Source organism: Spodoptera frugiperda, chromosome 1, assembly GCF_023101765.2.
Source record: "Spodoptera frugiperda isolate SF20-4 chromosome 1, AGI-APGP_CSIRO_Sfru_2.0, whole genome shotgun sequence".
Classification (NCBI taxonomy): Eukaryota; Metazoa; Arthropoda; class Insecta; order Lepidoptera; family Noctuidae; genus Spodoptera; species Spodoptera frugiperda.
In genome coordinates, this window is record NC_064212.1 from 3,951,260 (window position 1) to 3,972,567 (window position 21,308).

At 34.4% G+C, this 21,308-nt stretch overlaps 1 protein-coding gene across 4 annotated transcripts in view; it reads right to left on the reverse strand.

Moving 5' to 3' along the window:
• Nucleotides 1-21,093, reverse strand: part of LOC118273005 (serine/threonine-protein kinase 26) — a 72,490-nt gene extending 51,397 nt beyond the window's left edge. For 2 of the 4 annotated variants that reach the window (XM_035589733.2, XM_050704604.1), the window contains exon 1: nucleotides 1,789-2,484. In XM_035589733.2, the coding sequence (XP_035445626.2) occupies nucleotides 1,789-2,076 (288 nt within the window). In that variant the 5' untranslated portion in view covers nucleotides 2,077-2,484. Of the gene's footprint in view, nucleotides 1-1,788; nucleotides 2,486-20,612 lie in introns of those variants that run through there. The other 2 variants (XM_050704658.1, XM_050704583.1) reach the window with 2 other exon arrangements.
• Between the last annotated feature and the right edge of the window lie 215 nt (nucleotides 21,094-21,308).

The window sequence follows — 21,308 nt, forward strand, 5'->3', positions numbered from 1 at the left end:
GAAGCCCTTTCTGTGTTTTATCGTGGAAAGGTAAGGTTTGATATATTTCATTTCACTGACAAACTTGCCAGAGTATTTCAACGGCTGAAATGTCAATGATTTGTCTATCCGGATATTGAGCAAGTCCTAGGAAACCACTTGAATATAATCTATATGATATCATAAAGTTAAAACTAAGTTGTAAAAACAACATGCAGTTATAATGACTTATTTAACTAGAAACAAAATTAGTTGGTCGTAGTTACACTTTTATGTGTTTCAATTTATGAACGTACTAGACTTTTCAATTAAGATAACAATGGACTAGTTAATCCCAAAGGTAAAGTGACCATCAGTCTAAATTATAAGGGAACAGATGTAGAACTGAGTTTAGAAGGATGATATTTCCTTTTAAATTACAGTTGTTTTAGTCGTAGGCGTAATTATTGTGCGTAGGATTTATAGTTGAGTCCAAGCGAAACACCTAAAACATAGAGGTTTTTGGAATTAGGCTGGTTTAATTGAGCAATACGACCTTCCTTCATTATAAAGTTATACGCTGTAAAACCTCGTTTCACACCGAAATGAGTTACAGAACAAAACGTTGAACGTTCAATTCATTCATATCTTTTTACAATATTCGAAATTGTTAATGACCGTTTCGTGGTCGGTCGTGGCGCATGCGTTACCACGGTGAAGTAATTAAACTTTCATGATAATCATATCTGTCGCAATCCGGTCACGATACTCGTTGTTATTATAACGCAATATTGACCTTGTTGCAAAAGAAAAGCCAAGTGCTAGTTACGCAGCATAAGTAAATAGACTAGGAGTCGAAGCTAACTAAACAAACACAAATTGAGGTTAGTGTTATCCATTTTACAACAAAAATGTGGTGGAACAGATTTGTTTATTATTGCAAAACACGTTTTCGTTTCTTCAGTGTAAATTTTGAAAACTTTAATGCATTTTTAAATCGTGTATGTGGGTATATTTATCATACACGTTGAAATAATTAAAGAGAAATGTAGTATATGCAGCGCTAAAGAAAATAGACAATACGCGAAATACTCAGGACAGAATGTAAAGTTAAGAACTCAAAGAGTTTAAAATATTTATGGCACGTTTAAATGTAAAATGTAGCGTAGTTAAATCGCGCAATAGAATAGTGAAACAAAAGTTCAGTGTTGGCAACGTTAAAGACACGCCTCCGTTACATTTCGCTGGAGTCACCTTTACAGCGGCGTCCTCGTGCCGTAAACAGAACAACCTCACTTACTACTACATTTGCTATTCATTAGATACTACCCTATATAGGAAATCGTCTTACACCGACACTCTATAAAAGGGCTAACGGCATGCGCTCAGCGAACACAAGTTTTTGCTGGACCTTCGTAAGAGTTACGTAAATAAGTAAACATGAACGTTTCTGGGGACAGTCGTGAGAAAGTGGGTAAATGCAAGACTAAACGTTGTGTACTCGTTATTCAGTTTATCATAACTTATTACTATCAGAAATCCACCAATATTATTTTCATTTACAGTAACAAACCAGCTTGCAAAGATGTAATATTAATCACATAACAAAGGTTACATACATGGAGTTCCTACCGGGAGAAATGGTAGTTCGTGTCGAATGACGCGTGCGCAGTCGACATCCGACACGCAGTGCGAGACGAGGAAATAAATTACAGCTATATAAAACAGCCGATCAACTCACGCACATTATACCAGGACATGAAAGTACCTACCTACCTACCGGGGGCATAAAATTACAAGGCAGCTCGTTGCTTTCCATGTTTCACTTACGTTATTTCCAGTGTATCGGCTTTGTGAAGGCCTGACTGGGGCTGGACGAGCAGGTTGTGGAGGTACCTTTAGCTGTCTTCGATCAAATGACGAGACATTACTTCCTGACCAACTCCAGCGCCCGGGTCCATTAGTACCATGTGGCAAAGAGTACGATGACTGTGGTCGTAAATGTCTCGTTGAAGGACCGGACAATATCGGCCCATTAGGTCCTACTTGTGGTATTGGACCAGCAGGTCCTTGAACATAATGGTAATGCGGCGGATTCGACACCGCTGCGCCCCACATATTATAACAAAATGTTTTGAGTCACACACAAACACTGCACAAATCAAATATCACCTCATCACATCGATATTTGTTAAGCACTGGCATCCAATGGCATTTTGTGAGTTTCACCTGTCGTCCTTATCTTTTAAAACAATGATAATTACAAATAGCCAATCAGTTCACAGTTTATTCTTTTAAACATCTGATAACGCGCACATTTTCAATCGGCTACCAGTCGGTAGCGAGTGATCCAGGCCACTGTTCGCGATGGAAAGACAGCTTGAAAACATGAACGCCTCGAAAGCAACCGTCACCGGACGCAACTGAGACGCGTAGAGAATTAATTTATGTTTGATGGACAATTGTTTTGTCGACAAAGGTCCATATAATGATGATAAATAAAAAAGAACTGTTTGAACTACTTTTCAAAACACAAGCTCAAATACACTTAACTATCGTAATTACCAAACATGACGATGGATAGATCTCTTTAAAATATCACTATGGATAGGTTTTTACTACCCACATCGCTCGATAAAACGGCAGTTTTAGGGCACGATAAAGATTATGCTGTTAATGTACCGCGGACTTTAATCGAATATCAATTAGGATCAGTCACAAAACAAAGTGGGACAGCACATAAAACGAAAATAGGGACAGTTCTAATATAAAGTTCACATCACTGAATAACAACATTCAGAGGCAACTTTGATTCTAACGTCACTTTGGTCACCGCTACACAGATAGTTTCCGCACCACTGGCTGCTAGAGAAATCTGTTTCCCGACACTACAAATCCATCATGATGGATGGCGTGTGAGTTTCAACGCATTTGAATGTAGACTGGTTGCGTGTTGCGAGTGGTTGCCGAGCGTTCCACACCGGCCGTCCTGGCGATTGCATTATGATTTTTTCGCAAGGGACCGCGGGGGTGAAGCAAGCACGCGGGCGGTGAGCGGCGCCAGCGGAGCGTGCAGCAGCGGCTGCTCCAGCGGCTCAGCGCAGCGAAACTCGCGCAAAGACTTCATGTACCCAGCAGTGCATAAGTATTCACAGCTATTCAATGTTATTGCTGTATCATTTGCTTGTCGCCGACGATCTACAAATTATGCAGATGCAGGCAGAGTCCGAGATACTATCGTCCCACATACCAACTATATACCTAGATTTAAATATGAGTGAAATTATTGCCGTTGCTCCTATGAAAACACAGCGAAAGTTGCCCTGTCGCAAATTATAGTGAGTCTCTAAATAAGTTGACAAAAAGCCTATCATCTTTATCAATAGCTGCCAAAATACGTCAGACAGCAAATTACTCGTATAGCTATGGGCTATTCGTCAAAAGAGCGTTCCAGTTAGCAAGCGCGAAAGTTAGCAAGACAAAGGCGTTACAAAACTTTCGTTGGGCCGCAACAACGAGTGTCTGAATTTGGACGCACAATAGGAGATACATTAGTATTCAGCGTGAGGACGGCCGAGCATGGCATCGGGTGGACGTCGCGAGGAGTCACCGCCCGCGCAGCCGTGCATTGAATACGGTCCTTTCTGAACTAGAAGGAATTCCATACGTTTACGGCAGCGCTACGCATCGCCATAAGCGTTCGACATTAGGCAATGCGGCCCACATACATTTACATTATTTGGTTTACGGTCCGTTAGAACCTTTTGTGGGTCTTATCACGGTTTTCATAACAATGTATTTTTTGTTATTGTAGCGCGACCTCACAAATATATGCTTTTAGAAATATAATCCGCCTAGATATTTGTTGTAATTCATAATGTGATTAATGTTATTCGTCATACAAGTAGAACGAAACAGGGAGACGTCAACAAGATGTCAACAGGTAGGCGAATTGGCGTGGGTTTCATAGAGAAATTCAACGAGGTCGGCTCTTTTGACAGATTACATGGATATCAAAATATGTACATATTTGAGTATATGAAATAAAGAATTAATTTATAAGGTCAATGAATGAAAGCCGTAATAAACTCAAGGGAATAATAAGCCTGAACATGTTTATTTTATATGGAAACCGTTTATAAATAGATGCTGTCTCTGGGGATGTTGGTGATTAATCAGTTCGGTCCTATATTTAAAATAAGTAGGTAGTAATCACAAGCACTATCACTTAAGATAAAACTTTTAATCACAATGTTTTTAAATAATAGGCGGGGATCAAAACGGTATTGTATTGTTACATAGAAAGGTAAACAACCGACAGGCAGCGGTGCCTACGCGTGACTAAATATACGAAGAACCAACACTGTCATAACATATTATAAAGAATGGAGACAACCTATCTAGGAACAATGATTACTTTCCCAACAAAAACTTTGTCACAACGTGAGCTATAAAAAGGCTGGCAAAAAAAAAGACGTTCAAAAGTTTCGGTTTCAATTAATATTATGGACTAGTTATAATAGCATAAAAATAATAAGCGAAGACAGGCGTATCTTTAAACATACAATAGAATGAGATCGTTTGAATGAAACCATCTTAACTGAATGCCAACGATTGGTTGTTCATACGAAGGAAGGTAAATGATAAGAAACGTTATCACAAAACATTACATTCCTGACTCGTATACGGCAAAGATATCTGATAAGAGATCTTATAAAAATAACATCTCACAAGTGAACACAAGCACAGACTAGATCTTCAGTAACAAACTATGAAACAAAAATTTTCAGAGCAGACTAACAATAAATTGAGATAAAATATAAGTAAAGAATTTCCAAACAGATGGATTTATCGGGTATTTGTGTAGAGTGCAGTTATGAAGTCTGCAACTGGATAAATGATGGACTTTGCCCGAAAATATTTAGGAAACGTTGAAGTTGCTTAGCTTGTCCTCCTTCTTTTAAATCTTCAATGTTTATATTTGTATGATGTATGGTTTAGTAATTTTGAGAAACCTCATGTTGGAAACACGAGAAACGTAAATCTTTTAAACGCATTATCAGTAGAATTTATTATAACCACGAACCACAGTTTACTTTATAGAAAGGTAAACCATTGCCCAATGCTCAAGCTTTAAAAAATGTTGAGCAAAATCAAACGAATGAGAAAACGATTTGTATTAAAAATAATGTGCGTATAAAATCAACTGTGACTTTAATGTAAGAAAAGTAAATAGTTGATGTTACGTCTGCTATGTAAGAACAGTAAACTGTCCCAGTTGGCGGATGGTTCGCACCTGCACAACAGTAGCGGTAGAGTGACGTGAACGTTGTTGCGGAGGTACAAAACATCCCATTTGCGTCACATCGGAAACGCATTAAGCGAGCCGACGACGCCATAAGAGCGCAATATCCGACCGGCACCAGCGCTATACCGGTATTACTGCAACTACAAGATCGACTTTACGACTAAATGTCGTTATACAATCTGGATTTTTAAGCGTATTCAAAGTTGAACGTAGAAGGAGAGAACTATAAATTTAATACGTTATCTAAAATAGTTGTTAAAAGTGCACAAGAAAATAGAAAGCGTTTAAAGTTCGAATCATCTTAATGCTGTCGGTGTTCGCAGCAAAGAACAAAGCAGTAATTGATTTAATGATGTAAATTAATTTATGATACTACTAAGCATTTATTTGCATAGCCGCTGATGTTCAAAGAGACAGTCTTTAGATTCAAGTGTTAACAACATACATTCGAATAAGTATTCGTAATGACGGAATAAGAGGCGAATGGATAAAATATGCATAGTGCCTACTCAATAAACTTCACCTAGCAACCTAACTGAGCACTGTATAATAATGGCAAGCGTAGGATTTACATTTTTCTTCTTGCGTCAATGTTTGCAGTTTGCACAGATATTTTCATCGCTTTTCACTGTTACTCAACGTACTCCAATCGCAGAAAATAAAGAGATTCGTGTAGTACAGCTCTCTAAAAGAAGATAAACTACTTTATATTACTCTTTTATTCTATTCAAAGTAGGTGGATTGGGACCTTTGTGTCCCAAACAAACAGTGTAGTTTTTGTATTAGTAGGTGTTCAATGTCGTGTGTGGGGTGTGAACGAAGTGCGACGTCCCGCTTTATGTTTCCCGCCGGTACATTAACAGAGAAATAGTGTCACACTGTTTATTAGCGTTTTATGGTCTACTGAGCTCTAGTTATAATTATTAGTGGTTCATTAACGAGGTTTGTTTTATATTTCACTACGATAGGTTAATAGGTGTAATGACTTCAAGCAAAAAACTAATTTTAAACCTTTTAAGAAGCGACAAGATATCTGGTTTATCTAAAGATATACAAACATTTTTTAAAGCAAGTAATTTTGAAAATAAAAATTAGAGCGAATGCAGTAAGAAACAGATTCAAAGGTATGTCTGCTCAATATCCTAGATATTGAAGTAAGAAATTCAATGACAGGCTATAAAAATCCTATTGAAAAATAGATTCCAATAAAATTCTTGTGATTCAACGTCGCATCGGCGTCGTTTGGCTCAAGAGCACTCGATTATTCAATGTACAACCATGTGTGGAGCGAATTCAACGACGGCAATCGTCCGAAAAGAGCTATTTCCACATGGTACTCAGTGGAAAAAGAAAATCGACAGTAGACGACGTGCCGCAACCGGCTACGCTGTATGGTAGAATACTTCGAACAAACTAAAAGAAGTTAGGCGAAAAACAATTTTAGAGCACAAGCAACGTATTACTTTTGCGGAACGAACTTACGTCCGTAGACGTAGAACATGTTTATGAACTAAAAGTTGATGCTCGTTGGTATGTTCGACTTAAGAACTAAGTTTTGCAAACCAGTAAGTCGTGTCTGCCATTACTTTACAGAACTTACGTTTTACAAAGAGAAAGTCTAAGTACATTTTGATTGCGACAAAACGTAACTAACTAAAAGCGCACATTTACAAACAATCATGACTCATGACACACTGGGCGCCCATGTGATTCTGTTGAATCTTAACAAATTAGCTGCCGGATAAGTTGTTCATTTGTGTATTGTACTACAGGTCATTTCCTCCCGAGTGGTGGTGCGAAAACATCACGTTTTCATAGTAAAATATTATGCATTTGCCGTGAAACCTGACGCCATGTTCGATGCGTTTGTTTGTGTGGCGTGCATTGTACCAATGTGGGCGCATACAACTATACAACGTGTTTATTGTGCTGTCTAGCAGAGCTGTAATTCTACTTCCAGTACCGTTAGAAAAGTTTGTGGTTGAAAATGTGTCACTTTGTTTATTATGAGAGCGTGGGGACAATGCGGCATTAAATGTTAATTATCATTACAATTAATTAGAATAATTATACAATGTGATAGGGGCGAGACTTCTAACCCGTTAAGGCTGAATACTACATCTAATATTAACGACAAAAGTCCTGGGTCGAAGGGGTCGAATCCCCTCCCCCTAAAAATTATGGCCATTTTAATATTTTTTTTACTTTTTTTGATATCAAAGGTTGTATGCGTCGTAGAAACAAAAAAAAGACGACAAACGGTAGCTAATAACCTTGGCTAACTAATTCATTACTTTTTTCATATGTTTGATAATGTTTTGGTGAGAAAAAAAATAATTTGTGAATTATTCTTACCGAAAAAATCACTATTTTCCTATATTTTCAATTAGGGGTTCAACCCCCATATTATTTTTTTTGTCGATAAAATTAGATGTAGTACTCAGCCTTAACGGGTTAGAAGTCCCACGCCTATCACATTGTATAATTTAAGAATATCATTTAAATATAATAAATACAAAGCACTTAGGATATAAATTCTCGAGAGTATTTCAGTCGTAAATGTCGTAGGTACCTAATACAAATATAGTAAGTTTATCAATTCAAATTCCTAACAGTTTATTTACGGTTATTTTGGTGTAACTTTGTAACTAAGTTATGTATTTAATGCCTATAGTGTATTAAAATATATTATTGTTTTGGTGTAATTATTCTACCCAATTCTAGTTAACTGTGCCTGTGAACTCTACCAAAGTATGTAGACAAGACTATAAAACAATAGTTACTCTACTTGTCAATATCAGAAACGTGAAAGCATGTTTACAGGCAAAAACCGATTTGTTTGACATTTAAGAATATAATTAGGTAAGTTATTATAACATAATTAAAAGAAGAAGGACACCTAATTACATGAAGATTAATCGAATCTAACAATAAACAATGTTTAAGTTTCCATGTAACTACTAAGGGACAGTTTACAAGTCTCACTTGATAATGTCTTATGTAAACGATTCAATTATGCTGAAACTCCAACCACTGTGATTATGCAAAAGAGGTCTCATTTTACGATACAGTATCGCTTCAATTATAGATAGCTTTAATAAACGTCAGTCGGCCTAAGCTCTCACCAATTAAGCGTGCCTCTACAGCGTTTAAAATAACCCTACTAATGGAGAAGCAATCAACATTGAATAATTACACCGTAATAAGATTTCTTGTTTCAATAAAGGGCTTTTAACTGATATAAATAGCTAATTATGTATTCGTTATGGGATATTTATTTACATCTTTCTTAACCGGGTTCTAGTTTAAAATGTAAAACGTTAAACTTAGTTATGTTTGAGTTTGTTTGCTTCAATATTTTAATATTTAATATCACGGTCTACTTGATTCTTGGCCATTTAATACTACAAATACGACACGAGCCTTTAAACCAAACTACAAATGGAATCACGATCGAAACCGCGGGGTATAGTTAGTATCACAGAACAGAGAAAAAGAAGTAGAAGTAGTATGTAGGTGGGGCACGCGTAGCCCCTGATAAGTACAGATATGCTTATGTTTGTCATTTACACATTTGTACGCATATCAGTCTTCGTTGGGTGTAATAACGTCAACTAGACTTGGAAAAAAGCGTCAAAAATCGTAAAAAAATATAAAAATGACGAAATGTGCTATTTTATAGTGAAAAGATAAAAGCCATGACAAAAACGTACCTAGTAGTGGTATTTCGTATCATCGGTAAGTGCTATTTTATTTTATTTTAATTTATATTTGGTTTGAAACTTGTGACATATATTTTTTTAAATCTACAAACTAAATATAAGTTTATGTCTAAGATGATAGGGTCTACTTTCTTTCAAACGCAAACCTGCTGTTCTAGAAGATTTCATTCGTGACATCTAAAATTTTGCTACCCGTTTAGGGATTGACATTATCGATAACAAGCTGTCGATATAATTAAAACTTTTTATTACGAATATAGATAAATACAAAAAAAAAATGGATAATAAGTAACTATTAAACATTAATTATGTTGTTTTAGATTTCCGAAGGATCCAGAAATAAAAGGAAAATGGATCGAGATGACTGGAAGACAAAATTGGTTTCCTGCCACTAACTAGTACAATTTGTTTGGACCATGTTGTAAAACAAGATATTGTATTATGAGTATAACCGAAAAAAAAATGCGCAATTTTTGGCTATATTGTGCAGGCAGAAATACCTAATCACGTTATGTAATATTGGCCACCAACTGAAGGGAAGTAACTTTGTTTAATGTTCAGTATTATTTTCTATTTTTTGTAACATACGACCGAGTAAAAATAATATATAAAGTGTGATTTTTTATTTTTGCAATACAAATTTTGTTAGAATGCTACGAACGCCATGTGACTCTTTCCAAGTTATATGTACTTAACTAAGATCATTAAGACACCACTGGCAAATGGTGAATGAAAACATCGTGAGGAAACCTGAAGTTTGAAATCGACAACCCGCATTTCGCAAGCATGGTGATCAATGCTCAAACTTTCTCCGTGCTTGAAGAGGCCTTTGGTCAGGAGTGGTCACTTATAGGCTATTAGTGATGATGATAATGATAGATAGATACTACTTCTTTTTCAGTCCAGTTTCAGTTTACTGCGCCCGATGTGACTTGAAACTAGTGCACCTTTTCTACATTAGTCCATCAGAGGACGCTGCTTACTTCAAATACATGTATACTTACTTTATTATTCTAAATCCTTAAATTATTATCTCTTTAAAATTATAGTTTAGAAAAGAAAAAAATATATATTTGCAGTTTTACAATGAAAGATGTTTATAAGATAAAATATTATAATGTATACGAGTATTAAAATGTGTTGAACATTTTAATTACATCGATAAGTTAGCTTTCGATATCGGAACCTCACTAGAGAAAATACAAGCGATAAAGTAGCTCGTTAAACAAATGTCAACCTTAACATGACAGCAATACAGCGTAATTGAATGCATTTATGATAGTGACATCTAGCGTCGAGTAGCAGAACTTGTTAGTTAAATTATGTTGCATTAGAAAAGAAGATTCGTTATTTTAAAACTAGTAGACAAAAGTCAACTCTATTAACATGTAATTAATGTGTTTTTTTCAATATGGTGACGACTGATTTAAAGGCTATTTAACACGGACCAGTCACAGAAAGATTTTGCTAGTGTGACATATTATGATTATCCTGGAGATGTGTTAATTTGGGCGTGGCTTCAGAAAATTTGCCACGCTGGTTCTGATACTAAGACAAGCGGTATACTATTTCTATCTCTACTTCTCTATTCTGTGGTTAGTATAACAAGTCATAAAACAACTGAATGTTTTCGTTGCAACTTTATGACAGTGTTAAGAAGTTAAGATGGACGAAACATTATTTTTTTATGTTTCAATAAAGCCCACAATAGTCTATTAGTACACTGAGTAAAGTTTATTATTACTTTTAAAAGAATACTCATTAAAAATGGAAATAGAACAATGCAGTCTTAAAAAATAATAACGCCTATATAATATATACCTATTCGAAATGTGTTTGGGTGTGATGGCTTGAAATTTTTAGTGCTTCACGTTAAGATTATGCAAGATTTTACTCTAAAGGCTTTGCAGAAGTAAAGAATACTTTACACTGTTATCTAAAAGAGTCCACTTCAGCACTAGGACAGTGGAAAAAAAACAGCACTAAAATACTCATCACATAAACCTAAGTACTTGTTTTTCATTAAAGCCCTAATGACTTAATCACTACCAGCTAGATACTCTACACACCTAATACACACGGCTGAATGAACGTAATTTTGGAAAGTGCCAGTGCCCACGGACATCGGCTATAACGGACGGTCACGCAACATTAAACCGTCGATTAGACTGAACTCAATCGGAGTTAATGATTACTAAATATGGTAACACGTCACTTTTCTAAAGTTTCACTTTAATACATATATTTTTTTGCTTTCCTTAGATAAAATGCACATTAGAAAAAGCTACCTCTATATTGGTTTACTCCGTTCTTCAAAGATCATATTCATAAAAGAATCTTCAGATTCCTGAATTCGATTGCTGTAACGATTAAACGAATCTATATTGATATCACGTAGGTCTAGGTACCTAGGACTAATAATATGTCAATGACGAAAAACTGTGTAATTATTATGTGCATAATCGAATTTGAAAAGGTCAAGATTAATTAACTACGTAATTCGATCGAACTCATTGACGCTATAAAAATTATCAATTATACAAGTCATAAATGTAACGACATAATAATATAATATTTCTTCAAGGCCATTGACACTGTACATACGTCTCACTAAGAGCGTAATTAGCATGAATTTACAGTCGTATTGTGAATATGTAATGCGTAATAGTGTAGTGTCAGAAACACGCCTACATGAAACGTTGTGACGAAATACTTAGCGCTGCTAAGAGAGAATTACCATAGCGTAGGTATCGATACCTACTTACAAATCCTATACATTGCGTGTAAAATACATTTCTGCCAATACCACTTGACGTTTCCCACATAACTCACGAGGTGGAAGCAGATATCAAAAGCAATATTGACAGTACACTCTCCCTTCCTTCCTCGTGTCAATTAATTTATTTATTGGTTCTAAGTAACTAATAATGAAATGTTACATAATCTAGTTAAAGTTGTATTCAAAATCATTTAAAGTAAATCTGTAACTAAATCAGTTTTAAAATAATATACGGTATTTCTACAATTCGCTGCGGAATGTGCACTATGTTGTTTTGTTGGAGATTTTAGCATGAATACATATAACGGCAATATCATATATTCTCACTTAATGAGACTTGTATGCAAATGAGTTAGATTAGCATCAAAAATATCGATAGCTGTTCCTTGATTACAGGAGCATTCCGACTACAGTGTAAGCAGAATATTTACAGTAGGAACTAATTGAATTTATTCTGTCCATTCGTGTGCAACAAATCGATTACAGTATCGCGGTTTCAGGCTGAAAATAAGCTAGACAGCCTCGATCTATGAAACGGCTAGATAACTGGTAAATGTTTAACTTTGGTGAGCAACGAACTTTTTTAACGTGATTAATTTAAATGGTTAGTATGATAGACGTTACATTATTCAACACCTATGAATAAGTTGTTTACTAAATGTAAAGTTATTGATCTGGTTTTTGAAGGAATCATAATATTCGTGTTGAGAGTTCTTCTGATCTTTTATCGCTAATATAAACTCGTCTAAGTAATATTAAATCATCATCATTGAGACAACCACACCACTGCTCAAGAACGCATAAATCATACTGTTAAATAGCGAATTAATTAATGACGCAAACAATCATTAGATTAATAACAAGATCAAAACTTGTGACGAACAATTTGGGTTAATTAATCAACCATTTACGGAACAGTTTACGCGGCGTTAAAGTTTTACTAACCGAGATTTTAACTCAACTTGTCACTCTCATCTCGAAACGTGTTTGATGATAAAACTGGATCACTTTGATAACGTTAACGATAAGTCTGAACGTTGTAAAAAAATATTGAGATAAAAATAGAGGCCTTTTAGACTTTCTAGCCCGGAAAATTGTGTTTTAAATGAAATGTGGAATAGATTTCCAAGTCGTTTTTTAGTTAGAAGAACTGAATTAAACTTACGTAACAGTCAGTATATATTACGTGCCTTACATTAGGTACTTTAGACGTGGTTCATTAAGGAGAACTGCAGAATGATACTAGTGAGAAGTGACAATCGAGTTTTATATTATAGCTACTTTACCTACAGTATTATTTACATATGTAATTGTTATTCTTACAGCAATTATTATAGCTACAGCATCGCGTGTGGGACACCAAACTAATGATATCTAAGGCCAAGGTCGGATACACACGCAAATCCAATTAATGCAGGCTCTCTTACCATGTCTGGAAATCAATTACTACTTAAGACACAACCGGACGTTTTCATTGTCTGTAATTTTGCAATTACTGTACTGTAATAAGAAGATAATGTTTTGTTCAACATTATATGTAATCAACTTGTAATTTTTCTTTACTTTTCTTTAATTCATCACTAAATTGTTCTTTAAAAAAGTTGTGTTCCTAAAAGTACATTATTTACTAGCTAGCATCCAAAAACAATAAGACCAAATAAATAGTTAACTGGTATCAGTCTGTTCTGTACAATTCCAATTAAACATATCCATTAAAGCATATTACCTATAATGTAAAACCAGAATTACACAAGTAATCGAATAGTAATAGCCACTCGGTATCTCAAATACGGAAAGTTATTGGTTAATCTGTGGCATATGAAACCGTTGAGTATTTACATAATGTGCACCGTAAAACCGGCATGGGTCAGTCGAACCTGACTTTATAACGGACTCGACATCGGAACATCATTGTGCCACTTGCTTACATTTTAATTTAAGTATATCAGTGTTAACACCAAACCAATGAATGCAGAATTAAATAAGTATAGTAAGACTATTAGATCTCGTCCAGAATTTCTCCGCAAAAGGAAATAAGTCTCATTTAAAATAAAAAAGAGACTAACTAGTAACTATCTATAAATCGTTCAGCATTCCTACATCTTTTTTTTAATACACTGCCCTAAATTACTAGTTAGAGGCTATTTTGTAAAAGTTACAAATTGGGAAGGTTGTTTAGCGATTACAATTAATTTTGACGATCAATCATCGTGGCGATCCGTCATCGAATAACCTTGTTAGATGACCAGTAGCGGCGAGAACGGTACTCCGTGGTTGGAATGTGCACCATCACTATTCAATACAATTCTCTACCATCAGTAAGTTTACCAATATCAGTACCAGTATTATTTACATTAATATACAATTGCCAATTCAATTCAGGTTTAGCAAATAGAACAATAAAACATCCCTTTTGTTCCGAATGATTAATTAATTTAACTTGAACATTATTTAATCAAATTCAATTCGATAAGACCAGTATTTTGTCAGAATACAAGGATTTTCACTCAGAATTAATTAACTAACTACCTAATATTATTTCAAATCGATTCACGAATTTCTTGTTTGCCAAAATAGTTAGTTGGTTAAAGTAAAGTTCGTTGATTTTATATGAATTGAAAAGTGAAGAAACACGTGATATGAAATAAACATTATGATGACACATTGTATAAGTACAAAGTCTAAACCAAATTCGAATGAATGTCATGAATATATTACAAGAGGTGGTTGCCATATGCCCTCAAAAATTTTAACTAATTTATTTTTAGGCTTGATCTTATTTTTGATAAATTCTTACCCAAATGTTTTAGGCTTTCGATGCCACATTTACATATTATTTCGTAAATAGAAATATATTTTTTTCGTTTTAAATATTCACGAAGACTGAGAGGTAGATTAACCTGAAAAAACATCCAGCCGATATTCAAGCAATTGGTATTCCGTAAGTATCTGAGTATCACGTGCCAAGATTATGTTTAATAGTAAATCTAAATACCTATTTATGGTGCTAAAGTTGATGACTTAAAGTAAATTCTAATCAAAAGAACCTGTATGGAGGAATGTGTTGATAAAAACATGGTGCATGAGTAAAAACTGCAATCATGTGAAGATTAATGAGTTGGGTCGTACCTACCCAGTGTGATAGATAGGTAAGTTCATTAACTGCTGTTAGATAACTTATCTACTGCTATAAAAACTTGATAAGTTGAATCTAATAGCGGTAGCCTGGTGATCCATCGAAGGTATTTGATTTTTTACGTACTATAAAATTGACAATTTTATTCGTTAATTCGGTACTAGAATTAGGTTACTTTAGTAATTATTAGCACGCTGGTTCGACATAAATATTGACGGGGAAGTAGAAATCACAAATCAATGTAACTACCTATTTGTGTGTAAAATAGTTTGAAAATTAGGTAGGTAATTGTTGCTGTCAACTTTCTTTTGATCGTATCACTGGTATTAAACAGTAATTACAATCGACCCGTTCCGCTTTAGGTAGAGTAGCGTCAGGTGTCTATAATTTATTTTTATCTACTGCCGCTTAATTTAATCTACTTACATGAAATAAATATGTAATGCTGCAATTTAGTCTATTGTATGTTGACTAATTTCAATTAATATCTACTACTACCTTTTATATTCTTTAAAATTAAATAATGAGTTACATCAGAAACTGATTACAAATCTAGGCTAGTATAATAAGTTTTTGTTCGACGTAAGACCTTGAAATGGCCACTGGTGCCAACGAGGACATAAAATAAATCAGTCAACTAAAAAATATTAATTAAAAACGGGGCTAAAAAATATAGAGTGTACATAAGTACTCAGGTTTCCGTATTTTATCGGTGAAGCGCTTTTCTATCACCGACTCAGTAAGTTATTAATATTGATGGGCCGACGTTGGCTGCTTCATATGAATATTTAAGGTCCAACTAGATGTTATGCCTCGTCGACGTTACTTAGACACGTCTCTCCGCCAGGGCATACAATAATTAACATTTCATAAATGCTCGAGTGTCAATTTTCTTAAAATTTATGCAAGTCTTGTAAGGCGTCTTACATCTTATGTGACAATGAAAAGGCAAGGTATGTTCAATGCATTGTACCCTTTAAAATAATTTGAAAAATGTAAGTAATTATGGTTATCGATCATCGATATCATAATGGCTTATTGATTATATTTTAACAATAACTAGTTTATTACACATTGCTTCTAACTTCGATACTTAATTTTAAGAATGTGTGCCGATTATTTAATATACATTCCACAAGAAATTGTATGATGATGACAAATACAATATTATGGAGAGAATAATTAAATTCTTTGGATTCCGATATTTTCTCGAAATAAATATTGCTTCGTTAAATATTACAAATGATCTAACGTAGGCGAAAAAAATCACGATGCTTTCCAATTTCGCCCCACATTCCTACACGCGTGTTTATTTTATTAAACCATTTCAACTGGCTCCGAAGTCCGAGCGCGTATCAAAATAAAGTGCAACATTTAAAAATAAAATGTTAATATTTAGGTCAACATTTCGAGTTTCGTCACTATCACAATATCTCTGTGATACGAGTGAAGTGAACGTATCAGATCAAACATGCAGTTCCGCATAGTCGCATTTTATTCTTTGTTATTCGGATTATTTACATTATAATCGACGCTCATGTTTATACAATTATTGATTTCATATTTACGCGTCAGAAAATATAAAGAATATAATTTCGATTAATAAGCACTAGGTAGTGTCAAGTTTGTTTTTTAACATTCCTCAAATACTTCCTAGTAAGTCAGTCTTGTCACAAGGTAAGCAAGGTGTGTCTAGGTCATAATAACTAGTAGGTATGTAGCTTATATGTATAGGTACAATAGAGATATAGAACCGTAAGCAGCACTCGGTGGTACGATCACGCTCCTTTCACCTATTGAGCCCCCATAGTTCACGTAAAGCACGAACGAGGCCAAAGGTGAATTACGTTAATATCAGCCGATTTACAAACTATTAAGTTGTTTTTTGATATTATTTCATATTGTAATAACATTAACGACATGACGATGTAAATAATAAAGATTATTATCACTAATTTGTATGTATCTATCTACTTACGTAAAGACAAGCTATAGACATTTTATCAGCAGTGCTGAAGAAAAAAGTACGAAGTTTTTTATTATTTGAGTTGAGTACCTAAACTTTTCCAGACAATGAACTCTTTTCCGACGACATTAAAAATTCTTAGCTATGATTCCATGCAGGTTTCCCACACAAACGACTGTGACATCCAGAAAAGATAAACAAAGAAGGGAATGTCTGACTGAAGCAGGTGTTTACAATGCTCAACAGTAAATTGTTCGTCGCTTTGGAAATTATCCAAGTTCACTATACATAGCTGGGTGGGTTCGTCCTTTGGGAGAATTTAAGTTCAAAACTAAACAATGTATGGTACACCAAATGGAATTTTCAAGTCCTCTTTTGTTTTTTGGGTGGCACGAGTAAACTCCTATGCAAATAGTTGTTGAGGTTGGAAGACTTGTGCCGTGCAGAGGGCTTGTTGATAAAGCTAGGGTTGACGACCTGTGCGCACGACTGCCTAATATTTGATCGATTCGTTCTGACGTCACGTCCATTGATGACAACATCATCACCGAGGAGGCATCTCAATATTTCGAAATGATAAAAGGCTTTATGATGTGGTTTATTTATGAACCAATTTAAATGTACACCTTTAATTAACATAACGTGGATTTACATGCTGTTGTTTTATCATAAATCAAGTACAAAAAATTGCAAAATTTAAGTAAACTCGAACCCAAATTATACAACGAAATTGTTTCTGAAGTTATTTTCAATATTGACTTGGGAATTAGCTAAACAAACATTACAAGACAATGCCTCCCTAGTGAATTCCCAAATACGTAAAGTTAAATACTTGGAATTTCATTAAACTCTGTGACGCCGCAACACAAACATCCAAGACGGTTGGGAACATTCACAAAACCGTACATTTTGGCTTCGCTACTATCGACTAAGCGTTCCTTACTGATGATTTCAGACAACATTTTGCTTAATTAAATTTGGAGCACGGACTAACGAACTTAAAAAGGATGGATTTTGTACACATACGGGTGCAATCGGGGGCCCGCTGAGGAAACTACGGCCCATATAGATAACAACCGCGACAGGGCAAACACCACAATATTTACCTAACTACCACCTAAATATGTACCACGTTGTCGCTTTGTAGCACACAATAGGGCACTTGCTCATTGTCGTTCATAGGAAACTTTATTATACAATTTAATTTATCCCTATTACACAACATACCTACGCTAATGAGTACCGATAGTGTGTAATCGATACGAGACTTCCTATTTTTTTTTTTTTTGTATTGTAGGTAATTAATTATTGCCGTTTGTATTCATTAGTCGGTAGCCTGAGTTTAATATAGGTGGATGTACTAATTATACGTAACTTCTGCTGACTGAATTAGGACTAACCTAAAGACGGCTTCATTATTGATGACAAATTAGAACACCATGTATAAACTGCAAGTGGTAAAAGTACATAATTATGCGTTCTTATGGAAGTAATTTTGTATGTGTTTTGACGAATTTATGCATTTAAATCTGCATAAATAACAAACTTCGCAGTTTCCGCAACAACCTAGCTATCTACCAAATAATTATAGCAACACTTTCCTGTAACTTATAGAAAATAAGTAACTTTACATCACCACTCACTGTTGGATATGGTAATACTAAGTAATACCTACATATCTACTTAATAGTAATTAATAATTATTATTTATCGGGCGATTACGTGGTACCTACGCATTGATAGCTTTAATGTAGCAATTGCCTAAAATAATGTTGAGTGGTCTAAATTCTCAACAACCTTAACAATGGCATGAGGAAGACGAAGACCTACTTTTACAGCTCCGTTTCCGAAAAGGTAACAGTGCAGTCTCACGCAGCTATATCAGTCACCTCGACGGCTACGCACGACGCGGCTCACATCGGGTACGGAATAACAATCGAACCGTGGGAAACTGCCGCTAAACGCCACAATTATGAAACGCCTACAACCCAATCCAAGTGAGGATGTTTTATCCATAGCCAAATAACTTCACTAACTTGTAGCCCCCGAGGAATAACAAACCCGTCGTGTGAATTGTAACGGTTGTTGCGTCATGAACGCCGCGGCCGATTCGCCCGACGCTGACATTTTAGAGCTCTCAAATTAGAGATGTAACTATTGTGTAATTTGTGAATGTATAATTTTTAGCACAATAGAAGTATTCGGATTTATGCACAAGGAATGAATAAGCAATGAGGTCTCATTAAACATAATGCATCATAACCAGCTTTTATATTAATATAGGTAAACTGTGGTATTGTAATCAAGTGTAGCGTTTAGGTGAACCAGTTTTAAAAATGTTAATTCTGTACTAGTTTTACAGTCCATACTTTGGTAAACATTCGTATCATACTTGTATGGACAAAATAAAGGCTTTTGAAGAAACAAACATACCAATTAAAATACAATAAGCACTAATGAGCAAGTATCTTATGACTAAGTTGCCCTTTACAGGTAGTTAAAATTGCAGAGTCTAATGAAATTGCAATTTACATTAACATCAAATGATGATAACTTTTTTAACTGATTTAATACAAAATATGAGCTAACTATGTCCTTCCATTTTTGAACTTTGATATTTTTATCTTCTCTTCATAAATCCATTTGCAATACATACCAGTAATGTTAGTTTGCATAAGAACTTCTTACATGTGCAAGTAAATACTGTGTTCTAATAGGAAGCTATGTTAAATCATGCTTTGCAATGTTCTAGGAAGAAAGTAATTACAATTCTAAGAAATAAGCACCACATTATTTTTCTAGTCTAGTATAAGATAGTCTATCATATATAGCATTCATGTATGGTTTGTGTTTTTTATCAAAATCTAGTTAGAAACATCATTTGACTTTAATTAAACAGGTTATTTAAGATAGAAGGTCTATTAATTCTTAATTAATTACTGTTGTATCCTGTTTTAGTTTAAGACTTTACAAAATTCCAACTTTTAATAGTAATGATCTTATTGGAATAGGAAACCTTATTTATAAATGGTTAAATATTAATACTGTACTTATTAAAACTCTTTCTAAAGTAGTAATATGTTTGGTAAAGCACAGAACATAATTATTTAAAATAATATGAGGTCAGCGAGTTCACTCATAAGTGTCATGCATGAAAAAACCGGTCATGAATGAATATTTAATCATATGCTACATACCTATTTTAAAACAACAAGAAATTTAAATCCACATAATAAATTATGTTGACTTGTAGAACACTTAATATACTGAAAAGTCACTACTTGTAATGTAATTTAAATTATATTGTGTTCAAACTAGTTTCTTGCAAGCAATGTTCAATATGACTCACAGTCTTAACAATTACTTGAGTTTAGTAACAAGTTTAATGTAAATATAGCATATTAAAAGACACATTATGTATGCATGCATCACAAGAGGATTACGACAAGGAATTATCATTTCCTTTCTCTAATCTAATTTATAATTAATTCCTAGATATAGATAAGCGACTTAAACACAGTTATCACCAGCACCAAATATTTTTATAACACGAGTGCCAAAGTAGGTAATTTCAATGAAGTTAATCGCATATTTTATGGTAATTAATTCCGCTACATTTTTTTTTTATTTGAAAAGTTTTAAGTTTACAACAATTGTAAAAGTATCAGATTCTTTTCGTGTTCTTACAAGAGATAACAAAGAAGATTATCAAACTACACAAATACAATTAAAAAGATACTCACCTCACTGAAGGCCATTACTCCGGCCGGAGCTCTTTCTCCGTCCGACCTTCTCAATTTATTTTATCACGGTCTATCAAAACAAATAGTTCACGCTTTTGTTTCCCAACATTGGAAACAGTCCCGACATCTAGCATCCCCACGGCACAAATACATCTGAACTATGAACTTAACTCACTGCGCAAGAACAAAATTTTAATTTTGACTAAAACGAAAACACCTGACCGAATCACAAATCACTGAAAAAACCAACATTCCTCAGGTGGGTTAGATGCACACTAACTAAAATACGAACACTTTACAGTACAGAAAACACTTTAACACTACTTAGAGAATTTTTCACTATTGTTTGATTTGCCAGACCATTACGAAATAAGTTCGAAAAATGACATCTAATGTGTGAATTATCACAGAGAACCATCAAACGGAGATGAACTCGCCATCTTGCTTTCATGTCATAATCAGTGTTGCCAAACTTCAGAATCAATACCGTTGTGTACCGTCATTGCATGTTAGGCAACATAAGAAAGAATAAAGTGAAGTTAGCCACAAACTATATGAAATTATCATTGTTTCGTAAAATATTAATTTTTACATCAAAAATATTGTACACAAAATATACAATTATTTTATAAATTTTTGTTGTATTATTACGGCTTTCCTGTGCAAAAACATATTAAAAGTTATTTAGTGCTGCCA